Raw genomic sequence first — 10,758 nt, forward strand, 5'->3', positions numbered from 1 at the left:
TTATGAATTTAGACAATTTTAACAATAATTTCAGAAATTCAAAATTTTATGGTATTGGAATTGAATTTGTAATATTTAGAAAACATTATTAACAATAAATTACAAATACAATAGATAAATTCACTTATACACATGACATACATAAAATTAAATTTATGAAAAATAATATAGATTGTTGTATTTTAATAGTCAATCAAACTATCAAAATGTAAATGATGGATATCTAAAAATTGAAAACTTAAAAAAATATAGCTATATTTATGACATGTTACAAAATATTTTATATCATTATAATTTGAAAATACAACATAACAGTTGTTTTGTAGATATGAGCTTTAGGAGAAACATACATTATATTTTTTTTCGTTACATACATTATATATATATATATATAAATTTACATGATTATTAATTTATAATATTATTGGAACCATATTTTATATGGGGATTTCAGAAAAATTATTATCTTATTATTTTATCGAATTTTGTTATTTTTTACGTTGGTCCGACTTGGGACTGACAAAATTTATTAATTTATAGTATTTATTAATTTATATAGTATTAATTTATAGAGGTTTTAGTGTATTACTAGACCATACTGCTAAAATTTACAGTACTCAAACAGTACATTACATATGCGTTGATTGGTTAACAGCAGTCAGTAATTGAAGAAAAAAACCATTTTAAGTAAAGTTTGTTTAAATTAGCATTGATTGATTGAACTAACTAATGTAACGTTTGAGAGAGAGATGTAACGTGGAGATTCCAATTATTATTACTAGAGAACGTCACCATAATGGGATACCACGCTCCTTGTTTCTTTATTCCCCAAGCTTCCGTAGGTCATTTGCAATCTCCTTATATTTTAGAGTCAAAACTCTATTTTTTTCGGTCGGAAAGAATCAAAATTCTATTATAAAATGATATTTGCTCTAAAATTATTCTATATTTTACTTAAAAATAAAAAAAATAATGATATTGTTCTATATTTAGAGTAACTCTATTTTCAATTGTAGTTTTTATACTACCTCTATTTTAGAGTCAAATATAAAGTAACACATTGGAGAAAAATATACTCTATATTAGAGAAAAAGAATAAAAATATACATTGGAAATGATCTTAGTTCTATATCTTTAGTTCTTTACTTTACTTTATATATCTTTAGTTCTTTACTTTACCACATAAGTACCATTTAAGAAATAAATCACAGCTCATCATGATATACATAAGTTGTCAGGATTCACAATACCATTACATCTTTAAAGAGAAATAGAGGGAGACTAGTTTTTTTGAAGGAAGAAATGTATAATTTTATCTGAAGAAAGAAATGGTAAAAGCTTAAATTGATCAAACACTGTGATGTTGAATGATTATCCCCTATATAATATTATGGAAGTACACAACCTTTTTTTAGACTATATAATATTTATAGGTTGATTACAAAATATGTTATAGATTAAATATAGGTTGGTTACAAAAATATGTTATATATTATTTGGCCAATCTGTGGCTATATGAATACACTTAAGAATATCTTAAAGAATCTTCTTAAAGAAAATTTCCAATGATTTATACAATTTACAAAAATAAAATTTTTATTATTCCATGTATTGTTAAACCATATATACTGTTAGACATAAAAATATACTGTTAGACGTAAAAAACAATAAATCTAGGAAATTAATCACACTTAATCATGATTTCCGAGATCTTATTGTGTAGTTGAAAATAAAATCTTACTCGTGCTATAGCACATGTTAAATTTTATTTTATACAAAATTTTGTATATTTTATAATTTAAATAATAAAATTTTAATATGTTGTATTAATTTATGTACGTGAAATTATTTCAATAATGTATGTTCTACAATATGACTTGAATGTCATTATAACACATAATTTTGTAAATTTGGTTTTTTAAAAGCGAGATGTTATATTATAAGTAATTTGATATATGTTATAATTTAATATAAATATACTTAAAGAGGATATTAGAGAGAATAATTTTTTTTGTTGAATTGTATAGTTTTATACACTATAATAAACTTTTTAAATAATTTAATTTGAAATATTCAAAAATAGTTTAATTTGATATTTAAAAAATATCATATATTTATGATAGATCAAAAAGTTAATAAATTATAAATACTCCAATTTGATTTGTTATAGCACAGGTCAATAATATGTATATGTTACTATAATATGAAAATGTTTCAAGAAATATGATTTCTTGCTAGAGCACGTGTTGAAATTTCAAGAAATATGATTTCTCGGATTAAATTAAAGTTTGGAATAATGTTGTTTGGTAGACTTTCTCGGTCAAGAGGATTTTGACAAACATACATTACATATTTGGTCCTAAATTTAATATGCAGTATACTATGGGTTAAGTCATATAATTAACAACAAAATACAATATATAATTTTAAACACTAAACAAATCAAATAAAATTAACAAACAAAGATTTTTTTTTATCACACAACTTAACCGCGATATACCGCTGGTAAAAATCTAGATATATTAGAATAGATCTTACAAAATATATGTTATGATCATAAGTCATATTCAACATATGATTTCATGGCATAATGTTCTAATCAAAAAATATTTTTAAAACAAATAAAATAATCAAATATACAATGTTTTGAATAAAAATTACAAAATAAACAAAAAAAATTTAACTTATATTCTAGCACGGATTATATCCTAGTTTTTTTTTCTGAAGAAAGAAATGGTAAAAGATCAACTGTGATGTTGNAAAAAAAAAAAAAAAAAAAAAAAAAAAAAAAAAAAAAAAAAAAAAGGACAAATATGTGTACACACACTTTGTCCGGCCCTTATTGTCGTTATTCTCGTTTTCATGATACCATTAAAAAAAAAACTCAATTCATGTAGAAAGACTAGAGAACGGGGAGTGAATTTTCATTTCGTAGTTTAGTAGGATAGAGAGAGAGACCCTAAACCTCTATGCACAGAGAGAGTCAGTGGGCCTAATTTCCCACTCACGGACTAACGTCGAGAACCGGCGACGACTCCGAGGGAGCGCCGGGGGCGCACAAGCTAGTAATTCAAACAATTGTGGTTTCAGCGTAATATTCAACTATTTTTGGGAACATATTGTAAATACTAAAACATTTAGGGGCTAATTTGGATTTGATTGGGAACGATCATCATCAATGGGAGTCGGAGACGAGACCGAGAGAAACAATGGGAGAGGCTGCGATTCGTGCCATCGTCGAAGCGATTCACTCATCTCCGACGCAGGCCGTCGTCTATCTTTCCGGCGGTGCCTCTCTGGTTTCACTCACTCACTCTCTCGCTTTCAATATATATGTGATTGCTCTCTGTGCTTTGAGTAGATACGAAAACTGTATAGTATAATGTATTCGCAGGCTTTAGGTTGGTTGATGTCAGTTCCTGGAGCTTCGAACACGCTTCTCGAAGCCATGGTTCCTTATTCCAGAGTTTCTATGGTCCAATTACTCGGCAGGGTTCGTAATCAGTAATCTCATACATATCTCTCTCTCTCTCTCTCTCTCTCTCTTTTTTTATATATGGCAGCAAGCAAAATCCTCTTCTCTTGTCCATAATCACCTGGGTTTTTCTTAGGTTCCGAGCCAACACTGCAGCCAAGCAATGGCCAAGGAGATGGCCTTGTTAGCCTACAATCGGGCTCTTAAGCTCTCTAGACCAGGTTTTCTCATATTATTTGGTCTCATTCCTCATCGTTGTTGCCTTGCCTGTTTAGTAAACCCCGGATTGGTCTTACTTGTCGTTATCTGGTGGTGTTTTTTAGGATATCCGGTTCTTGGTGTGGGCTTTACTGGATCTTTGGCAACTTCTCTTCCAAAGCGTGGGGATCACAGGTTGGTTTTAATAATATTTATGATTTTCTTGAAATGTTTAAATGCTACCACAGTAGGTTGTTTATCCAAAACAATCATTTTTAGTGATTGTGAGCATCGCCGCTTAGATCGATTGCTTTCTATTACTCATACTTGTTGTTTTGTTGCTGCCCGAGTAGGTTCTTTTTGTCTATGAGAGCATCCAACCGGATCTGGGAATCTTCTGTCACTCTAACCAAGGTCTTTGCAACCTTCTTTCTCCCGTCCTCCTTTACTCTTTAATATCAACTACTCATGTCTTTTATCTTATTGCCTAATACTTTAGAATCTACGGAGCCGAGAGGAAGAAGATAAGGTGTCAAGCTGTGCACTGATCCAGGTGTGTTACATAGCTAGATTATACAACCTAGTGCATTGCTGTATGGTTTTCCTTTCTCTACTTGTAGGAAAAAAGAAGACTGGCAAGTTAGTTTACTTACTGATATAAGATTCTAAGTACCTTTTGACGTTTCTGTTTCATTTTACTGTATTACTAAGATACATATTCTTCTGGGGAAGTTTTTGTTCATACGTTCCTCGCATAACTTTTCGAAAATCATTGTACTGAGTTCTTAAAACCTTTTCTTGTCAATGTCTTAGGCTATGGCCAAGGCATGCCAAGTTTCTGGGACTCTTGACTCTGGCTTGACCGAGTCTGAGGTGCCTTATGAGTCTGAAACCCAGTTTAGTGAAGAACAAGAACTAGAACAGCTTATAAATGGGGAGTTGTGCTGTAAGATTTATCCATTTTCTGGTGGTAAGGTTTAGGTCATTTGACCCAATGAGACTTATAATTTTTCTTTCAAACTTAGCTGGCATTCGTTGCCAGTAATGATGTAGTTCTAACTTTGTGGCAGAAGCATACGGGGGGTCTGATGAAGATAGAAAGATTATACTGCCTGGCTCTTTTAACCCATTACATGACGGTCACCTCAAGCTGTTGGAAGTTGCTATGAGGTAGGCTAGTATGTCTTTATTATTTGCTTAACGAGTTCCTATTTCACTCTCAGGTGAACATGTTTAAAAGAAAAACAGTGGTTGATGTTAATCATATGTATAACCTAAGTCTTCTGTGTATCTTTTCTGTCTTTGACTCTTTGCTGGCTCTATGTTCCTTTTTTGACATGCTGACTCTCTGTTTCTTAGTTGAATCTAATATGCTATTTTGTGCAAGGTAAGTCGTAATTCATAATTTCTTTCGTTGTGCTCCACTCCACATGTTGTGATTAGATTTTGAGAGACCTCTGGCATTTTAATAATTTTATTATCTCCAAACAACAAATCAGATAACTGTCCTTTTTCTCTGCAACGTAAACAATCTTACTAGCAGATTTGTTTATGCAGCGTTTGTGGGGGCGGGTACCCATGCTTTGAAATATCCGCAATAAATGCCGACAAACCACCACTTTCAGTTGCACAGATCAAAGATCGTGTAAAGCAATTTGAAGCAGTTGGTAGGCGCTTCTCTTATTCACGCACTATCTATTTATGTTTTCAATTCCGTGCACCACTTTTTTTGGCATCTCTAAGTTACAACCATCTTATGATCCAATTGCGTCCAATAAGGGAAAGACCAATCAGTTTTTTGTGATCCAGAATCGAGCTATAAATGTTTGAATGCAATTTTGTGTCTATTTGCATGTGCCATCATTTGATATTGGTTTAGTATCTGGTTGGCAGGAAAGACGGTAATAGTTTCAAATCAGCCATACTTCTACAGGAAAGCTGAGCTCTTCCCAGGAAGCAGTTTTGTAATTGGCGCTGACACTGCAGCAAGGCTTGTCAATGTATGTAATTACTGAGAGTTTGCCTGCTCGTCTTTTTGTTTCTTTCCTTCAACTACAATTATATTTGTATGCTACACTGTTGCGATCAGCGACTTAAAAAACTTAATGAGTCACAGACATTTGAGGTGCTCTATTTCCAATTCCATACTATCAAAGATGATTAAGGAACTGAACTTCTTGCAGCCAAAGTACTATGAAGGAAGCTACAAAAGGATGTTGGAAATACTTGGTGATTGCAAACGGACAGGTTGCAGTTTCCTTGTTGGTGGCCGCAATGTAGATGGTGTATTTAAGGTTTGACTTGAGCAGTAGAACTTCGATCACTACAAATTTACTCTTTTGAGGGTTGTCTATGAGATTGTATACCTAATGCCTTATCTTTGCTCCTCTGCAGGTTCTTGAAGATCTTGATATTCCAAAGGAAATAGTCGACATGTTTATTTCAATTCCAGCAGAAAAATTCCGGATGGATATATCCTCTACCGAGATAAGAAAAAACCAAGGGGGTGTTACTTCATAATACACGAATTAATGAATTTTCGACCCACATTTAAGTTTTGGGGTCGCAAAACAGTTTCTTCTGTGCAGTTGCTTTTTGATATGATCTTTATTGTTCCATTTGATTAGTTATTATGGAATGCTTACGTATTGCACAAACGAGCTGCACCAGCTTGGAAAAGGATATTTTTTTTGTTCTTGCAATGCTTGTGTGTAATACTACTGTAGTTGCAACCTTATACTTTGTATAGAGGTGTCCAAGAACTCCCAAAAGTTTTATTAGTCTGTTTCTGTAATCCTTTAAGCACGGTTTTTTAGTAATGGCTAGGAAGAAATACAACAGCCAAGTATCCCTTCTAAATCAAGTATAGTTAAAACTATGATAGTAGCATATAGAGGTGCTTTCATTTCACATGGACTCAACTACTCCACCTTGATGGCCCTAGGAATTTTTGAGACAACTTTGGATTTGAATACTCCAAGTATCTTGTTCTTCTCTTCCGATACCTTCCCGATGAAACTGTCAATGGCCCCTTGAAATTGCAGGTACAAAACCGGAGTTGTCATCGAGCAGACTAAGCCTGGATGCGTGTTGGTTGATATAGTTTATTAGAGACGAATGGAGGACATGATCAAAAGAGAAGTAGATCATAACAGGTTGTGTTCTTACTTATATACAAAATTGTGAGGAAGCTGATGTAGCTCCCAATGATGTCTATGATGGCCACATAAAGGATGGTCTGCCACATGAACGAAGTTTAATAAATGAACAATGAATCTTCATATATTGTATGGAAACTAAAGAAAACGGTGTGAGCGTAGGTAGCAAAGATTCACCCAGAGAAAGGTTTTGATGTCTTTCCCATATGCAATCTCATAAAGCATAAGGAGAAGGCCCTCCATCTTTAATAAAAAGGCTCTAAGTCGGGAATCTGGTAGATTTATCTCTTCTGGAGTGGGAGGCCTCCTGTGTGACATTGGTGACTCTGCGGTTAGTTTTCTTTCATTCCACAGAATGAATGACGTCCTAAATTGTAAAAGATGCATGTCTATATATATTTGTATTTTGGTAGGTACCGTGTTATAAAGAGTTGTCCGAACTTGGCCCAAAGGAAGAGGAGGAGCATGAAGAGCAACAGGATCGAACAGAGAAGTGGAACAATTCGAGCCTCCATGATCTCCAAGAGGAACAAGAAAAGTGTGGCCGTTACAAGTGTTATCCCCGAGTTTATCTTGTCCTTCCACACACATAGATCCGCCACTGCAACAACATTTCCAATGTATGGTAAAGCGTGTAAGTCTCTTCTTTAATACATTTATTCAAAAAGTATCAGTAAGTAGAGCTGTAGATGAGAAGAAAGGGTTTCTTAAGAAAATGCTAAAGCAGATTATAATGTCACCTGCTCCTTCACCAAGTATTTGATTTACAAGAGACATTGGGTATGTTGTGTTTGATTCTTACGAGACTTGCAATGTTCATAATTCATAAACCATAGTCAATCGTGATTATATAAGTAAGATAAATCTCCTCATGTCAGCTTCTTTTGGCATGCTTTTTAGTCTTAATTTAATTGTAATCATTGCTTATTTATGGTAGCAATTAATATACCAAACGCCACGGGGCTCGTTTCCTACGCTCATATGTCTCTATACAACATTTGGACGCAAAAAAATCTTGTAACTTTGTTGATATTTTACCTAAACCCGGTTTTCTAATTTTGTATTTACTTCTTAAACAGCAATATCTTACCTTTTTCATTTATATCTTTCCATTTTAAATTACAGTATACACATCTCTTAATTTTTTTACATAATTTCAAATGAATGTAATACATTATGTGTTTATGTGCTATATACAATATTATTATACATATGAAGAAATTCAATCCGACTTTCGATAACCAAATATATAGGATACACAACATTTGCATGCATAAATCTAATAATCATATCACAGTGATCCAAATTGAAGATTAGTATATATCTTTTAGCAAAAAAGAAAAGATTAGTACATATCTATATCTTTAATTCTCTTGTGTCCCTCTCCCAAAAATTCTTTTCTACATTATACACCTTAATTCTACATACCTCTCTACTTTTACAATAATTTGTAATCTCAGTTTTGCCTTTTTGTCTTGTTTTGCATTATTTAAATAATGTAGATACAGTATATTGAATATATTTTTTTTTACAGAGAAAAAAACAAACCAATCACAATTCATCTCTTTCCCAACTCAAAATCAATCATCCGTACGACCCATAAAAGAAAAATTTTCCACCATTGAAGCTCGTTTTAGGTAATTTCTTGGTCTACTCAACTGTTTTTGTTCAATTTTAACGTATTTGAAACTTGTTTATGGTGTAAGTAGTGTTGATGTGTTAGATTTGTAATGTGTTCTAATTTGGGGACATTCTTAGATTTGTTATAAATTCGTTTTTTTGTTTGTTAATCTTGTTAATTCTCATTTGTTGAAGTCTATTAGAGTCAGAGTACGTTTATAATTTATGGACCTAGTGGTTGAATCGAGCTATATAGAAATTGGATTAGGTTTTCTCGTTTCTGCAGATGTAGGTACAACAGATATTAACTGATACAACTGGTACAACTGAAGGAGAGCGAAAACTGTTCTAATGTTAGTTTGTATTCTATTTGCAGGGAGTAATGAATAATTATCTTCGCACATTCATTCATTTGGATTATGGGGGAAATTATTTAAACAATGGAGATGAATTACAATGAATTTCAAGAGAAGATGTTCGACATGCTCTTTTGATGAAAGCACCTATTGAGCAGGTTACTTATTCTGCATTGGTTGATAAGATATGCAAACAGACATGATCTTCTTGAAAAACAAGCACATAAGAACTGTTTTGAGTTTGTAATAAAGAAGTCCGAACCAAAGCTGTATGTGGTAAAATGCAGTGAAACAAAAAAAGGCTGCAAGTGGTCATTAAGAGTTGCGAAGCTTAAGAATTCAGAGTGTTTCTCCGATTGATGAAAATAAAAAGAAAAGAGGAAGACCACGGACGAGAAGGATTCCTTCCCTAGGAGAACATGGAAGAAAGAAGAGAAAAACTACTACTAGAAGCTTGTATGATGCTTTCCGTGATTAATTTATATATCACTTTGTTGTTCGTAACAGTTTTTGATTGCAAGACTCGATTGTTCTGTTTTTTTGTTGCAAAACTGGTTTCTGCAGTTACAGTACAACTGACTGTAACATTTACAACTATAGTACACCTACATTTAATTAAAAACTTAACAATTTTCATATTCGTGGTACAACTAAGATACGACTAAATATAACTTTGAACTTTATAAGTACTAAATTTTAAAATTCAACTAAATCCATCTATTTCTATGTTAGTTAATACAAAGAGAACAACTATTGTGGTCACTTTGACCATGTAAATTTTATGGTCACTTTGACCATGTAAATTTTATGGTCACTTTGATGGTCATACATAGAGCAAATATTCCTAATGCTTTCATGGTCACTTTGCTATTTGCATCCAAGTAATTATGTCAAAACATGTACATCAATTATTTTAGACATATTATCTTATGAAATTGTATAAAATGTAATATAATTAACTAATATGAAAAGTACAACTATAAAAATTTAATTTATTGTAAAGTACTACTGGTAATAAGGGAAAAGTAGTAAAGTACAACTATGTTTATGCTTGTACAACTATAAGTTTGAAGTAAAATTACATGAAAAAAATTGGCAAAATTTAATTATTTTTCAAAACATGTGGTAAATGAGTTAGATGAGATTCATTTTCATCCACATTTTCAATCTAATCCATTTTTATTACAAAATTTATTTTTTATCCATTTTTTACATAATTTCTATTTGATCCATTTAAAATTCACTTTTAATAAATAAATTTCAATAATTCGTTTTATAAAACGGTCTCAGTTGTACCTAAAATATTCCAGTTGTACCCAAAATATTCAAGTTGTACCTAAAAATTGCATTACCAAAAACATCCAATACAATCCAAATCAAAAACATCCAAATACAATCCAACCAAATCCATTACTAAAAAGTACCAAAAGTAATCTATTACGAGTTGCACACACAACTATGATTCACTTCTTTCCCTTCTTTCCCCTCTTTCCCTTTGTATACGGACCATCTCATCAGTCTCTTCTCTAGTTTCTGCTTCTTCTTCTTCACCAACATCTTCTCTAGTTTTTGCTTCATCTTCTTCACCAGCCTCTTCTCCTGTTTCTGCTTCATCTTCTTCACCAGCCTCTTCTCCTGTTTCTGCTTCATCTTTTTCACTACCCACCTGATCATCATTTTCTGATACTGCATCTGCTGAAGCTTCACCAGCCTCTTCTCCAGTTTCTGCTGATGCTTCATCAACCTCTTCTCCTGTTTCTTCTTCATCTTCTTCACCCGCCTCTTCTCCAGTTTCTGCTGATGCATCCTTCTCAAACCCAGAACCAGATCCGTTCAAAACATCACTAGCCTCAAGATTCATTGGTTGAGTATCCTCATCATTATCCTGCAAATCCACAAAAACAACTGTAATGAATAGTTGTACTCGTAGTTGTACCATTCTGTCGGAGGA

General features: G+C 32.5%; 2 protein-coding genes across 3 annotated transcripts; one reads left to right on the top strand and one right to left on the bottom strand.

Moving 5' to 3' along the window:
* On the top strand, nucleotides 3,097-6,368 carry LOC104779421. 2 transcript variants are annotated; one of them, XM_010503783.2, is made up of 12 exons: nucleotides 3,097-3,299; nucleotides 3,395-3,493; nucleotides 3,612-3,696; nucleotides 3,799-3,868; nucleotides 4,027-4,087; nucleotides 4,173-4,226; nucleotides 4,487-4,643; nucleotides 4,747-4,843; nucleotides 5,231-5,340; nucleotides 5,567-5,673; nucleotides 5,857-5,967; nucleotides 6,068-6,199. In XM_010503783.2, the coding sequence occupies exons 1-12, from the start codon at nucleotides 3,210-3,212 to the stop codon at nucleotides 6,191-6,193; spliced, it is 1,167 nt and encodes a 388-aa protein (XP_010502085.1). In that variant the 5' UTR covers nucleotides 3,097-3,209; the 3' UTR covers nucleotides 6,194-6,199. The 2 variants fall into 2 exon arrangements, with proteins under 2 accessions (XP_010502085.1, XP_010502084.1); XM_010503782.2 differs by having other exon boundaries at nucleotides 3,135-3,299; nucleotides 4,744-4,843; nucleotides 6,068-6,368.
* Nucleotides 6,535-7,641, bottom strand: LOC104779423 (reticulon-like protein B15). The gene is made up of 5 exons (XM_010503784.1): nucleotides 7,572-7,641; nucleotides 7,249-7,432; nucleotides 7,009-7,138; nucleotides 6,842-6,911; nucleotides 6,535-6,752 (listed from the first exon to the last, which is right to left on the bottom strand). Exons 1-5 carry the CDS (start codon nucleotides 7,606-7,608, stop codon nucleotides 6,595-6,597), a joined length of 579 nt encoding a protein of 192 aa, XP_010502086.1. The 5' UTR covers nucleotides 7,609-7,641; the 3' UTR covers nucleotides 6,535-6,594.

This window comes from Camelina sativa, chromosome 4, assembly GCF_000633955.1.
Source record: "Camelina sativa cultivar DH55 chromosome 4, Cs, whole genome shotgun sequence".
NCBI lineage: Eukaryota > Viridiplantae > Streptophyta > Magnoliopsida > Brassicales > Brassicaceae > Camelina > Camelina sativa.